General features: G+C 46.4%; 1 protein-coding gene across 1 annotated transcript; it reads right to left on the bottom strand.

Moving 5' to 3' along the window:
• Positions 1-2,448: 2,448 nt before the first annotated feature.
• Positions 2,449-18,421, bottom strand: ATOX1 (antioxidant 1 copper chaperone). The gene is made up of 4 exons (XM_054487483.1): positions 18,279-18,421; positions 11,274-11,349; positions 5,865-6,035; positions 2,449-2,586 (listed from the first exon to the last, which is right to left on the bottom strand). Exons 1-3 carry the CDS (start codon positions 18,282-18,284, stop codon positions 5,911-5,913), a joined length of 207 nt encoding a protein of 68 aa, XP_054343458.1. The 5' UTR covers positions 18,285-18,421; the 3' UTR covers positions 2,449-2,586; positions 5,865-5,910.
• Between the last annotated feature and the right edge of the window lie 329 nt (positions 18,422-18,750).

Consider the following 18,750-nt stretch of genomic DNA (forward strand, 5'->3'; position numbering starts at 1 on the left):
GGGGCCAAGTGCACGGGAAGCCCCAGAGAAATATGTGGCCACATCTGCTCCCCACCCCCACTCCTGCAGAAGCCTGAGCTCCGCTGTGTGATTCATTCATTCCGTGGACAGCCAACTGGGCTGATGGCAGGCGTGGGAGCTTCCCTAATGCCTCGTGGCCTTGGAAGAACAGAGCCAAGTGCCTCAGCTAGAAACTTGGATTTCAGCTGGGGGTGGTGGTGTAGAGAGAACTCAAAGGAAATGAACCCCTCTGAGAAGCACTCACTCTAAGAGAAACCAGTGTCTCAAATCTTGGGCGTTCCCAGTGGGCCAGCCAGACCTCCTAGGGCAATTGAAAATGGAAAAAATCCTCAAGTTTGTTCTCTCAGAGCCCAGAGAAACTTTTTTTAAAAAGAAACTGTCTTAAACGTCTCTGTGGATGGTCAAGTCCAGGAGACACTGCCATCTGGTGGTCAAGAAACACATTTACCTGGTGGGCTGGGAAGGAGTCCCTGCACCCCCGAGGGGCCACGAAGGCAGAAATGGCCCTGAGATTTGTTTAGTACTTTCATAATGGGATAGAAAGGGATGGAAATTATGATTGCAACCAGTTTAGAGTTGAAATAAAGTGTTATTTCTGGCTACTCAGTTCCCCGAGGTGCAGGCATTATGCATTGGGCAGATGAGGAAACTATCCATGAGATAGATGAGGTGGCTGCTTCCATGTCTGAGCTGGTCAAGTGCAGAGCCAGGTCTTATTCCAGTCTCCAGCAGCCCTGGGTCCCCAGTAAGTGCCCAATAAATGGCTAAAGTGGTGATTCTCAACATGTGAGCCCCAAGAGCCTTTCAGAAGGCACATGAGGTTAAATTTAAAAGCTTCTGTAAGATGCCTTTTCCTCCTTAACAATTATACGGTAAAGTTTTCTAGTCTAAATGAATGCAGTGACTTCATCTAGTCCTAATGACTAATGGGATGTGTGCCTGGGTATTTTTGTTTTAAAAATTCCTGTTTTAATTTCTAATGTAGTATAACCCACATAACCAAAACTGTTTGATAATAATTTTTTAATTTTTTTTTTTTGAGACGGAGTTTCACTCTTTCACCCAGGCTGCAGTGAAGTGGTGCAATCTTGGCTCACTGCAACCTCCACCCCCCGGGTTCAAGCGATTCTCCTGCCTCAGCCTCCTGAGTACATGGGATTACAGGCATGTGCCACCACGCCCGACTAATTTTTGTATTTTTAGTAGAGACGGGGTTTCACCATGTTGGCCAGGCTGGTCCCAAACTCTTGACTTCAGGTAATCCACCTGCCTCGGCCTCCCAAAGTGCTAGGATTACAGACGTGAGCCACTGCACCTGGCTGAGATCCTCAATAATTTTTAAGAGTATATAAGATCTACTCAGGAGGCTGAAGCAGGAGGATTACTTGATCCTGGAAGTTAGAGGTTACAGTGAGCTATGATCATGCCACTGCATTCCAACCTGACTAGTCTCAGCCTGACTCAGCCTGACTGGAATTCAAATGGCCATTTTGACAGATTTTTGACTAATGAAATATTTTAAAAATGAGTGGCAGCCAGGTGCAGTGGCTCATGCCTGTAATCCCAGCACTTTGGGAGGCTGAGGCGGGTGGATCACCTGAGGGCAGGAGTTCAAGGCCACTTTGGGAGGCCGAGGCAGGAGGATTGCTTGAGCTCAGGAGTTCAAGACCAACCTGGGCAACATAGCAAAACCCCATTTCTAGAAAAAAACTAAAAAAAAAAAAAGGTTAACTGGGCATGATGACATGTGCCTGTAGTGCCAGCTACGTGGGAGGCTAAGGTGGGAGTATCACTTGAGCCCGGGAGGTCAAAGCTGCAGTGAGCCCTGATTGCACCACTGCACTCCAGCCTGGGTGACAGAGTGAAACCCCATCTCAAAAGAAACAAACAAAAAGCCAAAAATGAATCACTAATATTTTCTGAGTGATTTTTAACTAGCAATCACTGCTTTAATTAATTTACATGTTTCATTTCATTTAATCCCCACAACCACCATTTGCAGTAGATGCTATCATCACATTTTGTCTGTGGACACTGAGAGGTTAAGTGGCCCAGCTGGGAGGTACTGGAGCTTGAACTCTATCCCAGGCAGTTTGTCTCCACAGCCTCTTCCCACTATTCCACTTGCCTTAACATTTGATAATCTTTTGTGCAATTCACTTGATTGACAAAAAGTTTTTCAAAATATGGAGTCTACCAAACTGGTGAAAAGAAAGGGGATCACTGTTCTGGGTCAATGCCTCCACTTTATAGGTGAGGCAAAAATGAGGCCCAGAGAGGGGAAGTGATTTGCTAAAGATCACACAGCAAAGAATCAGAATCTACAGGGTGTCTGACTCCCAGGTGGGAACTCTCAAAACTCCAACCCAAGTAAGCATAACCACCTACATGTGAGCAAGCAACACCAAGACCAGGCAAAACAACATCTCCAACAAAAGCAGCTTGATTTTATTGCAGGGAAGCTAGGAAGGAATAGGACAACTGAGGGTCTCCACAGGAACACCATCGCCCAGCACGACTGCCAAGTCCCAGGTCTGTCTGGAAGCCAAGGGGAGGATCAGCATCCTAGGAAAGATGGAAAGTTAGGTGGAACAAAGGCGCCATCTGGTGTGGACATAGCGATATTGCAAAGGCAATAAATGCACTAAGAGACAGGGGTGACGCAGGGGTGCACTAAGAGTCTTGCACTAAAAGGCAGGGGTGAGGTGGAAAACGCAGGGTGCAGATGCAGGAGCAGGACTACAGCCCCAGTGTCCAGCCCTGCACACTGCTCCCATGAAGTCTGTTATACTCAGGTTGGCTGGAACGCATTAACCTTGCTAAGCCAATCACTGCCAAAGCCCTCTTCTGGGGAATTTCCAGGGCTGCCAGGATACCCAGTCAACAGCACTCTCTATCCTGTTACAGGTTATGTTGGAAAGGCAATGAACAAAATCATGGCAAATAAATCTGCCAAGAGTCAGATGATCAAGGTGACTTCAAAACCAATAAACACTCTATCTTTGAGGTTCCCAAGCCTGGCTTCAAATCGGTCACTGAGGAGCCTCTTAAAACAGACTTCAAAGACATGCTGCCTGAGCATGTGGACTAAAGCTGGCTTATTGAGTGATTCTTACTGAGTACTGTGCATCTGAATTTCCAGGAGCCTTTGCAAACAATACATGATTACTGAAATATGTACAGATAAGATTGCATGATGTCTAGAATTTGCTTCAAAATAATCTGGGTGTTTCGTCACCCAGATGAAACAATGAGGACAGTGGAGTTTCTAATCCAAGATGTGTGCATTAGGGCTCCCCTACATGGATATAGATAGCTCCGGAAGAGTTTTTTTCCTTCTCTTCCTTCATTCCTTCTTGTCACAGAGCACTTTTATCAAAAAATAACAGGCCTTGGTGAAATAAATACTAATTGTTGGATCTGAGTGACGGGTACTTGGAGATTCATTCTATTACTCTACTTACATATGTTTAAAACTTCCTATCATAAAAAATCTAAAATAGATTAAAAGTACCAGGAAAATTATTAAGCCATAGGAAGGAATGATTTACAACACATGCTATGACTCAAATGAATCTTGAAAACATTATGCTACATGGAAAAAGGCAGACACAAAAAGGTCACATATAATGTAATTCTTTTTATATGACATGTCCAGGGTAGGCAAATCCAGAGTAGCAGAAAGAAAATTAGTGGCTGCCAGGGGATGGAGAGATGGGTAGTGGGGAGTGACTTCTTAATGGATATAGGGTATGTTTCTGAGATGATGAAAAAATTTTGAAACTAGAGAGAGATGGTGGTCATACAACATTGTGAACACACCAAATGCCACTAAATGATAGACTTTAACCCATTTATGCCCAGTGTTCCATTATCAGAACGCTAAGCTTGCAGGAGTTATTTATATCCTACTGTTCAAGGTCATCAACAAGGTTTGATTTTTCACATAAAAAACTTTGCAATATTCAGCATAAATGGGTTAAAATAGTTATTATGTCTTGTGAATTTCATCTCAATAAAATAACATGAGAAAACATGTTTTCTATGAGAAAAACACATTAAGCTACACATGATTTACATCCAACAGATATTACTTTTTTAGTTAAAAAAATTCATATGCCCAGGCCTGGAGTTTCTAATCCAAGATGTGTGCATTAGGGCTCCCCCATGTATATAGCTAGTTCAGGAAGAGTATTTTTTTCCTTCTCTGCCTCCATTCCTTCTTGTTACAGAGCGTTTTTATAAAATACAGTCTAACAGGAAGCCCAGTATGACACAGGACTGTTTGGGAGCTACGGAGGGTCCAAAGCCCCATCCACTCACCCTCCCTACAAAACCCTACGGGTGGAGGAATGATGTAAGAAACACTGTTCTTCAACATGCTGGAAACCGCTGATGTTTTACTTCCCTAGAGGATAAGCCTTCATATGTGGAGAGATTGCACAGCAGTCCCCACAAGGCAGGAAAGAAGGTTGGAGGTTTTAGCCCCATTTTACCGACAGGAAGACCAAATCTCTGTAATGTAAAAAGTCCCCAAAGTCAGTGTGAAATGGGAGAGTTGGAATTAGAATCCTAGATTCCTCATTATTCATCCTGGGTTCATTCCTGAATATGGGTTCTTCTATCTATGGATGGAAAGTGCATGACGAAAACAGATGCATCTGACATCTTGTGACTTGCATGTGATGTTACCACATACATAGAACACTGCTATGGCTCAGGTTCCAAATGTATGCCTTTGGGAAGGAGGCTATCCTCAAAGAGGACCTACCAGTCATTTGTGGCTAGCCTCTGTCCAGGGGGTCTCTGTGGGCCCATTCACAGGGACAATGCCACCAGTAACAGTTACAGAACTCCGATTCAGGATATCTGACTTTCTTCCTGCCTCTGCTACTCACCAGGGTGGGACTTTGGTTGAATCACTTCCCCTTGCTTGGCCTCATTTTTCTCAGTCACAGTCAGGGCACCAAACCACATCAGGGGTGTGGCGATCATTGTAATTCACGAGTCAAATGCACTACATGGGCAGTGGCAGCCAGGAGTGCCCTGCTGAGACTGTGGCTGGATCAATGAGTAAGGTCTGCCTGGTTCCAGAGCGAAGAGTGCTGGCACAGTGCCCCTTACTGCATCACTGGATTACATAAAAGTGAAGGGAACATCTAGCTCAAACATGCTATTGTTTTTGTACCAGTCTGGACAAAGGGCATGCTCAGGAAGCTGACAACAGTTTCAAGTAGAGAGAGCGGCACAGTCTGAATTAACTCACTTGGTCAGGGCACAGGAGAACAAGGCCCAAGGCATAAGTGTCAACTCTGATGAGACAGTCAGTTTATCAAAGCCAGAGCCATGTGTGGTGATATGTGCCTATAGTTCCAGTTACTTAGAAGGCTGAGGCAGGAGGATCACTTGAGCCCAGCAGTTGAAGGCTATAGTGCACTATGATCACACCTATGAAGAGTTACTACCCTCCAGCCTGGGCCACATAGTGAAACACTGTCTCAAACAAATGAACAAATAAAGAAGTCAAAGGTGCACTGCTTAGGGTCATATACTGTAAACTTAAACTCTGCTAACCATGAACTGCAACCCTCAAGTCCGAAAGAGGACTCTGGGAGACATTACACAGTGCTCTGTCCACTCACAGGGGCTGTAAGAATTCCCTGAACTTGTGATTTGCATTAGACAATAATAAAATATTTGTAACCACGCCAAAGGTGGACAGTGGATTGAAAAGAACCCAGAGGGCTCTCCCGCTCCACTCAAGCTCTCAAAGGCCAAGGTGTTCGCTCTGATGAGAGGTGTGAGCTGTAGGTTTGCTCAGCAAGTGCTGGGGCCTTACCCACCTGCCCCCTTTGGTCCATCCTGTGGGCTGTGGGGACCAGGCCCCTGCTACTTGAGGCCAAGGTAGGAAACAGTCTTTCCTGTTTTCTTCAGGGTTGCAAGCAGAGTGTCCATGCTGTGCTCAGATTCAATGCAGACCTTCTTGTTGGGCAGGTCAATGTCATACTTAACTCCTACAGGAAGAGGAAATGGGGTATGGGGAGAGGAAGCACAGACCCTCCCAGTTACAGCAAGAAATAGTTCAGACTCTAAATTACTACTCACAACCACCCTTGCCCTTTCCTCTAGAGCAGGGATTGGCAAACTTCTTCTGTAACAGGCCAGAAAGTAAATATTTTAGGCATTGTGGGCCACATACAGACTCTGTTGTATATTCTGTGTATTTTTTTATAACTCTATTCCTGAACATACAAAAACAGGCTGTGAGCAGGATTTAGCCCATGTGCTGATCTCTGTTCTATACTAGGGCTTTCTGAGACAGAGACTCACTCTGTTGCCCAGGCTGGAGTGCAGTGGCATGATCTCAGCTCACTGCAACCTCCACCTCCTGGGTTCAAGTGATTCTCATGCCTCAGCCTCCCGAGCAGCAGGGATTACGGGCGTATGCCTCCACACCTGGTTAATTTTTGTATTTTTAGTAGAGACAGGGTTTTGTCATGTTGCCCAGGCTGGTCTCAAACTCCTAATCTCAAGTGATCTGCCTGCCTTGGCCTCCCAAAGTGCTGGGATTATAGGCATGAGCCACCATGCCCAGCCACCTTTTTTGTTTTTAATTGCAAAAGTAATATAGACACTTTTTTTTTTTAAAAAAAAGCCAACATTTCTAAATAAAAGCAGAAGCAGTAAGGCCCCCTACTGATCCTACCCCTAGAGATCACTGTCAACAGTCTGGCTTCTATCTAGACTTTGTCCCAGATAGACAAATGAAAAATAATTCCTCCAAATCGCATCACACTATATAAACAGGTCTTGCTAATATTTTTTCTCTTTATTTATTCATTTTTTTAAATTTATTTATTTAGAGACAGGGTCTCACTGTGTTATACAGGCTGGAGTGCAGTGGCACAATCACAAATCACTGTATTCTTGAATACCCGGGCTCAGGTGATCCTCCCGTCTCAGCCTCCCAAGTTGTTGTGACTACAGGCACATGCCACTATGCCTGGTTAAGTTTTGTATTTTATGTAGAGACAGGATTTTGCATATTGCCCAGGATGGTCTTGAACTTCTGGGCTCAAGCGATCCAACCGCCTTGGCTTCCCAAAGTGCTGGGACTACAGGTATGAGCCACTGCACCCGGCCCATTCTTTTTTTTTTTGACACAGAGTCTCGCTCTGTTTGCCCAGGCTGGAGTGCAGTGGCACGATCTCAGCTCACTGTAGCCTCTGCCTCCCGGGTTCAAGCGATTCTTCTGCCTCAGCCTCCCGAGTAGCTGGGACTACAGGCATGAGCCGCCACACTGAGCTAATTTTTGTATTTTTAGTAGAGATGGGGTTTCGCCATGTTGGCCAGCTTGGTCTTGAATTCCTGACCTCAGGTGATCCACCTGCCTCGGCCTCCCAAAGCGTTGGGACTATAGGCGTGAGCCACAGTGCCTGGCCCTATTCTTTTTTTAAAAGCTACATACAATCTTCCACAGTGTGGACATACCACACATCCACCTAATTAATCCACTGTTAAAGGTCATTGAGGATGCTTCTAATTTTTCACCACTATCGGAATGTTACAGTAAACATATTTGAACTTGTCTTAAAACACTTATAAAAATATTGTTATACCATGAATTCACAGAATGGAAATTGTGGGGCAACAGATATTTGGCACATTTTGAATGTTTAATACAGATTGCAAAATCGCCCTCCTAAATGGCTATGCAATTTACAGCTCCCCAGCAGCACATGGGAGGACCCAGAGTTTTACTCTGACAAAAGAGTGCAAAAAGAAAGGAAAACTCTTGATAGGTTCTAGGCCTGGCCTCACCATTGACTTGCTGGGTGACCACGGACAGGGAGTTGGTGGGAGGAGGGTCCTGCTTCTCACAGGCCTCAGCTACCTCATCTGTACATGAAGGAGTCAGGGCTGGCCAGCTCCTGTGGCCTTTCTAGCTCAAGGATGCCATTAGTCTGTGATTCCTCAGCCCTACCACTGTTCTTTTAGGGCCATAAGCAACTCAAAAAACCCTCCTGACCCTTCTCAAGAGGCCACCCAAGTAGGGACAGTAGGAAAAGATGGGGAGAAACCTGCCGAAGCTCAAAGGCAGATCTTCCAGCAAGGGGCCTTAAAAATCATATGGTTGGCCAGGCGTGGTGGCTCATGCCTGTAATCCCAGCACTTTGGGAGGCCGAGGCAAGTGGATCACTTGAGGTCAGGAGTTCAAGACCAGCCTGGCTAACGTGGTGAAACCCCATCTCTACTAAAAATACAAAAATTAGCTCAGTGTGGTGGCATGTGCCTGTAATCCCAGCTTCTCAGGAGGCTGGGGCGGGAGAATCACTTGAACCTGGGAGGCAGAGGTTGTAGTGAGCCAAGATCACGCCACTGCACTCCAGCCTGGGAGACAGAGCGAGACTCCCTCTCAAAACAAACAAACAAACAAACAAAACATGGTTTCCCAGCCTGCATAACAAAGCAAGACCCTGTCTCTACAAAAAACAAAAACAAAAAAATAGCCGGGTGTGGTCCTGTAGTCCCAGCTACTCAGGAGGCTGAGGTGGGAGGATGGCTTGAGCCTGGGAAGTTGAGGCTGTAGTGAGCCAAGATCGCGCCACTGCACTCCAGCCTGGATGAAGTTCCTGGGATGGGTAGGTATCCTTGAGCTGTCAAACGAAATTAGGCCCGTCCCCACTTCATCCACAGTCTGCTGCTTTGTATTTGAGGAGCTCCGGTGCAGTTTCATTTTTAAAGCATCAACAGGCTGGGCGCAGTGGCTCACACCTGTAATCCCAGCACTTTGTGGGACCAAGGTGGATGGGTCACCTAAGGTCAGGAGTTTGAGACCAGCCTGGCCAAGATGGAGAAACCCCGTCTCTACTAAAAATACAAAATTAGCTGGGCATGGTGGTCCACGCCTGTAATCCCAGCTACTCAGGTGGCTGAGGCAGGAGAATCGCTTGAACCCGGGAGATGGAGGTTGCAGTGGGCTGAGATCACGCCATTGCACTCTAGCCTGGGCAACAAGAGTGAAACTCTGTCTCAGAAAAAAAATAAATAAATAAATAAAAAATTAGCCAGACATGGTGGCGGGCACCTATAATCCCAGTTACTCGGGAGGCTGAGGCAGGAGAATCACTTGAACCCAGGGCAGAGTGGAGTGAAGCAGGTTGCAGTGAGCAGAGATCATGCCACTTCACTCTAGCCTGGGCGAAAGAGCAAAACTCCATCTCCAAAAAAAAAAAAAAAAAAGCATCAACAGCAAAAGCTGATACAGACATACAAGATACACATTCCCATAACACAGCTGGGGAAACCCAGGCCCAAGAAAGAAGGGACCATAGTCACAAGACAACTCAGCAGCTAGGTTCTTTCCACTGTTTCAGTTTCTTTCAGATTAAGATCCCAGTTTACAGGGCTAGAGGCCAGCCACTGACTTGCTGCGGGACCATGGGCAAGTCACTTAACCTCCTGGACACTGGCATCAACGTTCCCATTCCAAAGATGGAAAGTACAGCTCAGAGGACTGCTAATGAGATCACATCCATGTGGAAGCCATTTGAAAACTTAATGTCATTATTATTTAGGGTTTTAAAAAAGAAAATTTTAGAAGATTGTGTGATAGTTCATGTGGAAGAAAAAGAAAAGAAAAAATCTTAGAAGGCTGACTGAGCACTGGCATTGCCAAAACTCTGATCACAACTCAGTTATTACCTCACTCAGTCCCAGGACTAGATCCCAGGCCTCTCTGGGCCTCAGTTTCCCGAGCTGTGAAATGACAAGGCTGGATGAGGCTGATTGTTCAAAAGAGGTGCTTTAAGAATATCTGCATGTGGCCAGGTGCGGTGGCTCATGCCTGTAACCCTAGCACTTTGGGAGACCAAAGCGGGTGGATTACTTGAGGTCAAGAGTTCGACCAGCCTGGCCAACATGGTGAAACCCCGTATCTATGAAAAGTACAAAAATTCACTGGAAATTGCCTGAACCCAGGAGGCAGAGGCTGCAACGAACTGAGATCATGCCACTGTACTCCAGCCTGGGCAACAAACAGAGTGAGACTTCATCTCAAAAAAAAAAAAAAAAAAAAAAAAAAAAAAAAAATCTGCATGTGAGTGATTTAAAATTAATTTAAAAAAATTTTTTTGAAGTAAAGAAACAGAAAAAGATAAAATTTTAAAAATTGTTACCTTTTTAAAAATCTTTCCTTTTTTTCTTTCTCTTTTTTTTTTTTTTTTGGAGACAGGGTCTTGCTCTGTTGCCCCCACTGCAGTGCAGTGGCACGATCTAGGCTCACTGCAGCCTCAACCTCCCGGGCTCAGGCGATCTTCCCACCTCAGCCCCCACAAATTAGCTGGGAGTACAGGCATGTAACACCATGCCTGGCTAATTTTTTTGGTATTTTTTGTAGAGATGGCGTTTTACCATGTTGCCCAGGCTGGTCTCGGGAACTCCTGAGCTCAGGCAATCTGCCCGCCTCAGCCTTCCAAAATGCTGGGATCACAGGTGTGAGCCACCGTGCCCAGCCTCATTTAAAAAATCTTAATAGAGGCTGGGTAGGATGGCTCGCGCCTGTAATCCCAGCACTTTGGGAGGCCAAGGTGGGCAGATCACCTGAAGTCAGGGGTTCGAGACCAGCCTGACCAACATGGAGAAACCCTGTCTGTACTAAAAATACAAAATGAGCCGGGCGTGGTGGTGCATGCCTGTAATCCCAGCTACTTGGAAGGCTAAGGCAAGAGAATTGCTTGAACCTGGGAGGCGGAGGTTGCGACAAGCCGAGATTGCACTATTGCACTCCAGGCTGAGCAAGAAGAGTGAAACTGTCTCAAAAAAAAAAAAAAAATTCAATAGAAAATGACACACAGATGTGTCATGCAGTACACACTGGAGATGACCAACATATTAACTAGTACTGCCATGGCTCCAGAGCTACTCCTGGCAGTACTAGTTAATTTGGCTACCAGCTGTGCCATTTACTGACCATGTGATCCCAGATAAGTTAGTTAATGTCTCTGAACTTCAGCTGTCTCCTGTTTAACATGGAGCTAGTCAAAACAACTATCTGAAATGGCCGTGGTGAGGATTAAATGATGTGATCCACATAAGCCACTAAGAAAATAACAAGAGTAGTTGGCACGTGCTAAGTACTCAATATATTTTAGTTTTACTGTTATGATCAGCTTAACCCTAAATCTCTCCTGCAACATCTGCATGCATCTGAACATGGCATAAGTGCACCCAACTCAGGGCCACTCACTCACCTCCAAGCTTATTGAGGACCCGAGAGACAGCTTCAGCACAGCCTCCACAGGTCATGTCCACGGAGAACTCGTGCTTCTGAAACAAACAAAGGGGGACCATGACCCGAGCCCTGTAGAGTGACCCCCACACAGTGCCAGCAGACAGGCCCACTCAGGGTCAAGACAGAAGGCAGAGAGACTGGGCAGGACCTGGTTGGCATCAGACTCATCAGGAGCCTGTTTCTGAGCCTGTCTCTTCAACTATAGAGTAGCTAAGAGTTTCTGCCTCACAGGTTGTATTCAATGGAATCATCCCTATAAATCCTTTAGCAGTGTCTGGCACACAGTGAATAGAATCACCTGGAGATCTAGTTTAACATGCTTTTTCCCAGTCCCACCTTCAAAACACTGATTCTTGAGCTATGAGCTTTGTCTCAGGGCCACCAATAAATCTGACAGGGATGGGCCCCCATACTCTGAGCAATGCTGATCTGGTGGGCCCACTTATGAACCAGAAAATTATTTTCTGCACTAGAAGTCACCTGCAGCTTGCAAAAACTATAGGTTCTGGTCAGCAGGTCTGGGCTGGGGAATCTGTTATGTCTACTCATTATCCCAGGTGATTCTGCTTTCATCCAACGGCTGCATTCTCAGAGGCAGCATCTGGGTCCAGGGAAGAGAAAGGATTGCCTGGATTCCCCAGTGGGTTGGAGGCCAGGCAGGAAGGGATCCCCGGCTCCTAGTCTTCATGTAAGCTCTACATTCTACAGTCTCTAGGATATCTAACAGATCAATGGTCTGAAGGTAAGCTCCCAGAAGACAAGAGGTTTTGTTCAGTTCACTACTGGATTCCTAATACTTGGAATAGTGCCTGGACAGAGTAGGTGCTTAAAACATATTTTTGAGTTAATGGATAATTGATACGGCTGGTTTGAACTTCTGGGTCTTTTGCTTTGCTTTCACATAAGGATTACTTATACCAATAGTTTATTTTAAAATCTCTGGAAATGAGACCATCTGAAATCAGATAAATATAGCTTCAGATACCAGTTCTGGCACTACTAGTTGCATGATCATCAATAAGTTACTTCTCTGTGCCTTAGTTTCCACATCTGAAAATTGAGGGTAAGAGTCCCTCTCTAGATTTGTGAATGGGATGAACACAGGATTTTAAGTGCGGTAGCCAGCATCCAAGATGACCTCAATGATCTCTGCCTCTGGTATTTATGCCCTTGAGTAATCCCATTCCAAATGTTTCAGGTTGGTCTGTGTGTCTTATAGAATATGGCTTGAAGTGAGGTTATGTGGCTTCTGAAGCTATCACAATGTCATAAAAGACACTGTGACTTCTGTCTTGCTCCATTTCTGGGGTCACTTGCACTAGAGGAAGTCAGCTACTAAATTACAAAGATATTCAAGCAACCATAAGGAGAGGTCCACAAAGTGAGAGACTGAACCCTCGAGCTAACAAGCACGTGAGTGAGCCATCTTGGAAGTGGATTCTTCAGCTCCAGTCGAGCCTTCAGATGAATGCAGCTCCAGCCAACATCTCACTGCAACTTTATGAGAGCCTCTGAGCTGGAGCCACTAGGCCAAGCTGTTCCCAAATTCCTGACTCTCAGAAACTGTGTGAGTTACTATAAATATATTTGTTGTTTTACACTACAAAGTTTTGGGATAATTACTAAGGCGCAATAGATAACTAATACATTAAGGAAATTAGAGCCTAGTGCTAGGTTCCATTGGGTAAAAGGTTAGCTATTGGATTATTAATTTCTTCCATTTGTCTCTCCTGTTTCCCTTCGAAAATCAATGGCTACATTTTTCACGGAGAACTTCAAAATATTTCAAGTCTATTACCTCAACTGGAATCCTGGGTGTAGTGATATATCTTGCTAGAAAACCACAGGCAAAATCTCTGCTCCAGAAGGGCTCCAGTTCCCTAATCTATACCAAAAGGATATTAGCTAACTCAATTTTTTTCAACTTCAGTGTGCACAGGAAGAATCTGGGGACCTTGTGGAAAGTGCAGCTCCCAGACACCTGCCTCAACTGACTCTGTGGATGTGGAGCGGGCCCTGCCACTCCCCATGTTTAACCTACTGGGGAGAGACCGGGAGGCAAAACTACAAACCTGAAAATAAAGTGGCTAAGGGGCTTCTCAAACTCTTTCCAAGTCTCTAAACACCGCTGAGTCTGGATTGTCACTGTGCTCTACAGAGGAAACCAAGACCAAGAGTTAAGCAGCTCGATTTTCCAGTGTAGACTGTTTGACCTTTGTGACTAGTAAACCACTCCTTTTATTAAGGCCAAATCTGCAAAATCTGCCTTAAAGAAAATGGTCAGTCTTTCCTTTCTTCTAAACATCTCTGATTTTTTCATCTTGTTTCATGACTATTCACAGACAGCAACAATAACAAATTCTGGAAAGAAGGATTTGTAGTAGGTATTACAAAATCTTGTCTTTAAAATGTGGTCCTCAGCCCAATAATATGAGCATCACCTGAGAGCCTGTCAGAAATGCAGAATCTCAGGTCCCTTCCCAGAAGTCTGGAATCAGAATCCTCATTTTAACACGACACCCAAGTCATTCCTCCCCACATTACAGTCTGAGATGATGCTCTCCTCTATTAAAAAATTTTTTTAGGCTGGGCAATGTGGCTCATGCCTATAATCTCAACACTTTGGGAGGCTGAGGCAGGCGGATCACCTGAGGTCAGGAGTTCGAGACCAGTCTGGCCAACATGGCAAAACCTGTTTCTCTACTAAAAATAGAAAAAAAATTAGCCAGGCATGGTGGCAGGTGCCTGTAATCCCAGCTACTTAGGAGGCTGAGGCAGGAAAATCGCTTGAACCCAGAAGGTGGAGGTTGCAGTGAGCCGAGATCGTGCCACTGCACTCCAGCCTGGGCAACACAGCAGGACTGTTTAAAAAATAAATAAATAAATAAATAATTTTTTAAAAGGCTGGGTGCAGTGGCTCGCACCTGTAATCCCAACAGTTTGGGAAGCTGAAACGGGAGGATCACTTGAACCCAGGAGTTTGAGACTAGCCTGGGCAATACAGTGAGATCATGGCTCCATTTAATTTAAAAGAAAAAAATTGTTTTGGAAAAAAAATGATGATGCTCTGGAACATGGATTGGCACACTACAAGCTACCTGTTTTACAAAGAGTTTTGTTAAAACATAGCCAAAATCGGGCCAGGTGTGGTGGCTCATGCCTGTAATCCCAGCACTTTTGGGAGGCCGAGGCAGGAGGATCATGAGGTCAAGAGATCGAGACCATTCTGGCCAACATGGTGAAACCCCGTCTCTACTAAAAATACAAAAATTAGCTGGTAGTGATGGCATGCGCCTGTAGTCCTAGCTACTCAAGAGGCTGAGGCAGGAGAATCGCTTGACCCAGGAGGCAGAGGTTGCAGTGAGCCAAGACCATGCCATTGCACTCCAGCCTGGCGAGAGAGCGAGACTCTGTCTCAAAAAAAAAAAAAGAAACACAAAAACAAAAAACCATAGCCAAACTCATTTGTTTACTTTTGCACTAGAATGGCAGAGTTGAGTAGTTGTACCAGAGATCCTGTGGTTTGTGAAGACTAAAATGTTTACTATCAGGGCCTTGTAAAAAAAAAGTTTGCTGAGTCTTGCTCTAGGATAACCAGCAGAAAATCAGTTCATCAATGGTTGTACTTATATACTGAGCCAAAGCTTTGAAGGGTTTGCAAGATCAACATGAGAGCTAAATCTACTGATTGTCTATTACATGTCAAATTCTCTTTACGCAGTATCTAAGTTAGTCCTCACTAAGCCTGGAAAGAGAGCTATTTATCTTATTTCACTCAGGAGGAAAGTGAAGTTCCCAAGAGTTCACTAGGTAGCCTGCAGTCATGTGGCAAATAACTACTGAGTATGGAATATGAACCTAGGCTTTCTTCGCTCCAGGGAAATCTTGCTGGTTCTGGAAAAGCAAAGTACACCGCCAGCCCTCATAACCCTGACTCTCAGCAGAAGCTCTGAAACTAGAAACACATTTTTAGGGAGCACAGTTTTTTGCTGCCCAAGGAACTAAAGTCAACAGATACCTGAAACTTTCTGTTGCTGATTACAGAGAGTAGGTGCCATCCCCCACAGTATAAAGGTCAGAAGCCAGAAACCAGCTTCTGGGTATAAACATTACAGTTCAGTGCTCTCCTCCTCCACCTCTGAGGGGCAAAAATAAATTTGAGGGTGATGGAAAATCTATTTCATGGACAGAGTAATCACTTCTTTATAGGAGAATCTCAAGATTGGCTCTACCACCGGATGCGTAACTGGGTAGTTCTGGTTCCTCATGGCCTCTGAGGTCTTTTATGAAGACTCATAAAATGGGTAGATTTTAAAAGTCAGTAGGTTTAAAGCAGGTTTTAAAAGTCAGTAAGTGGGGTGATTCTTTTTTTTTTTTTGAGACTGAGTCTTGCAGTGTCGCCCAGGCTGGAGTGCAGTGGCATGATCTCGGCTCACTGCAACCTCCGCCTCCCGGGTTCAAGCGATTCTCCTGCCTCAGCCTCCCGAGTAGCTGGGACTACAGGCGTCCGCCACCATGCCCGGCTAATTTTTTTGTATTTTCAGTAGAGACGGGGTTTCACCATGTTGGCCAGGCTGGTCTCGAAGTCCTGACTTCGTGATCTGCCTGCCTCAGCCTCCCAAATTGCTGGGATTACAGGCATTAGCCACCGCACCCGGCCTATTATTATCCCTTCTTGACAGATGAGGAAACTGAGATTTAGGGGTTAGTTCACACACTCACGGTGACTCGGCTGAGTAGGGCCTGAATTGAACATAGTCTCTAAAACCTCAATGCTTAACCACTGAGATCTTGTTAAAATGAGATTGAAAGCTGCCTGCCTGTAATTTTCTCTTCTCTTCTTTCTTTTCTTTCTCTTTCTCTCTCCTTCCTTCCTTCCTTTTCCTTTTTTTTTTTCTTTTGAGACAGGGTTTCACTTTCACTCTGTCACCCAGGCTGGAATGCAGTGGCACGATGACGGCTCACTGCAGCCTCAACCTCCCAGGCCCCAGCAATCCTCCCACCTCAGCATCCCAAGTAGCTGGGACTATAGGCACGGGCCACCACGTCTGGCTAATTTTTTGTATTTTTTGTAGAGATAGGGTTTCGTCATGTTGCCAAAGTTGGTCTCAAGCTCCTGCATTAAAGTGATCTGCCCGCCTGGGCCTCCCAAAGTGCTGGGATTACAGGCTTGAGCCACCATGCCCGGCCTCATCTGCCTATAGTTCTAGCCCACTTGTCTTAGGTCTACACAGGAGCTACCATTTCTTGGGGACTAGATATATCAGTGGCTGGGTGACATATTTTACTGGCATTTTTCCAGTTAATGCTAACAACAGTCCTGTGAGGTCAAAGTTTTTGTCCCTATCTTACAGATGAGGAAATCAAGGCAGTGAGATAAAGTAACTTGTCTGAGGTCACCCAGTTGGCAAGCTGGGGCACAGATTTTCAGAGGTTTCTGGGATTCCAAACCCTGTACTCTCGAGCATTTGTCTGAGAAAACTCTCAGGTAACACACTCTTCCCCTTCCAGTATGTGTATATATACATATTTTTTTCTTCCCTTTCCAGTTTTGAGGAAGTCCCTTGACTAACACTCTCCTTCCTTCAGCTGTTATCTTGTGGTACATGGTGCCAAGTGCCCTCCTCATTCCCATCATCTGCTCCAGAGGGTCTTTTGTCAAAATCCCCAGAAGATACAGAATACAGTGATGATCAAGCTAGCCTTTTCCTCATTGCCACCCTCCACAAAAAATCCTGGTGGCCTTCACTCCCCAAGCCCCAGGGCAATTAACACGGTCTTCTACCATTGCCACAGGCTGACTTGCTCAATTGGTAGGGCTGATTCTATCAGATTCCTTATCCATACTTTGTTGTTGGAGGATTTGTCTCAATGCACCTGGCAAGACCCACGGGAAATGACACCTGAGATGTTAGTGGCTCTGCCCAGGGGGCCTCAGGCTTACCTGCCAGCTCCCTAAAGACAGGATGCAAAGACACATGGCAACTGCGGGGTACCTCTGGGTATCCAACTGGCCCAGAGCCAAGAATTAGGCACCTGAAGAAAATGCTAAACACCACATGACCCTAACCAAGATGCAACTGAGATCAGAGCATCTTCCCAAGCCGGTGTGACTGCTTTTGCCTGGCACCTCCCATGTGGTCAGGCCTGGAGAGATGGGGAGCCTAAGGATAAGGAGCTGAATCCCGGCTCTGCCAACTTCAACACGACCTGGAATAAGTTACTGGGCTTTTTATATTTTTATCTGCCAAAGGCCTCAATTCTTTATATAAAAAACGAGGCCACGAGCAACAATATATGTGATAAGACTGAGTGATCTGCAAAGGCAGGCTAAGACTGACTTCCCAGACTCTGCTACTGAGCAACTGGTGACTTTGCAGGGGGTTCCTGAACCTGTCTGGGGCGTATGGGTTCAGGCTGAGAAAGTGTCTCCATTCAGTGTCGCCCAGAGTTGATCTGAAAAGTAGGCCAGAGTGGGCAGGGAAATGAAGAAAAGCATGAACCTCTGAAAACCTGCCCGGTCCGTCCGTGAGGGAATAACCGGGTCCACCCCCTTGTCCAGAGCCTCTCCACCGCCCTCCTGCAGGCCAGCTCCGCGGGCAGGGCAGCCAGGAGGAAGGCTCAGGGACTAGGCGTCTCAGTTCCCGCTGGCCACCAACTCCCCCACCCCCTGACCCCGCTCTGGTTCTGTTTCTCCGTGTACGCAGGGAAGGTGTGGGCTTGTCGCCCCTGGAGGCCTTCCAGCTCCGACGTTTTGAAGCCTGGCTCCCAGATTAAACTCCCTTCGGATCCCATTTTCTGAAGGGTCGCAAAAGCTGGGGGCTGGGTGGGGTAAGCTGGGGGACAACAGCGGCTCCGGCCGCCGCCTGAGCCCTTCAAGATCAGCATCCGGTCAAGCGGCTGTGCAGCCGAGAAGCAACCCGGGACTGCAAGTCTGCGTGGCGGGGACGGCGCAACAACTCACCGGCATGACTGTGGCAGCGGCGGTGTGGCGGCCGTGTGGCGGCGGTGGCAGCAACGCCTCTCGGGATTCGGAGGGCGGGTTCGGGTGCGCTTCCGAGAGTGCGCGCTAGAGGCCAGGTCCTGGAGGCCCCGCCCCCTCCGGGCCCGGCCGCGAGGGAGGCCCCGCCCCCTCCAGGCCTGATCCTTGCCGGCCGCGCCGCCTCCTTTCCACGGGTCGGGTCCGTGGTCACCCGGCCTGGACGGAGAGAGGAGGTGAGAGGAGGGCTGCGTTGGCCTCCATCGCCTGTCGGCCTTTTTCAGAACGCCTACTTCGGGTCAAGCTTGTGTTAGGGAATGCCAGAGAAGGGCACCGCCTTGAACAGGACATCCATCCATCCCTAAAAGGACAGTTTCACTCATTTATTCACCGAGTCAATTTTTATTGAGCGCCAGCCAACGAGGACGCAGCGGTGGAAAAGAAGCAGCAGGAGGCT

This window comes from Pongo pygmaeus, chromosome 4, assembly GCF_028885625.2.
Source record: "Pongo pygmaeus isolate AG05252 chromosome 4, NHGRI_mPonPyg2-v2.0_pri, whole genome shotgun sequence".
NCBI classification, from domain to species: Eukaryota; Metazoa; Chordata; class Mammalia; order Primates; family Hominidae; genus Pongo; species Pongo pygmaeus.

Coding starts and splice junctions, on each gene's coding strand:
- ATOX1 (XM_054487483.1), bottom strand. Junction 6,036..11,273: donor GGTCCTCAATAAGCTTGGAG/GTGAGTGAGTGG, acceptor CTCTTCCTGTAG/GAGTTAAGTATGACATTGAC.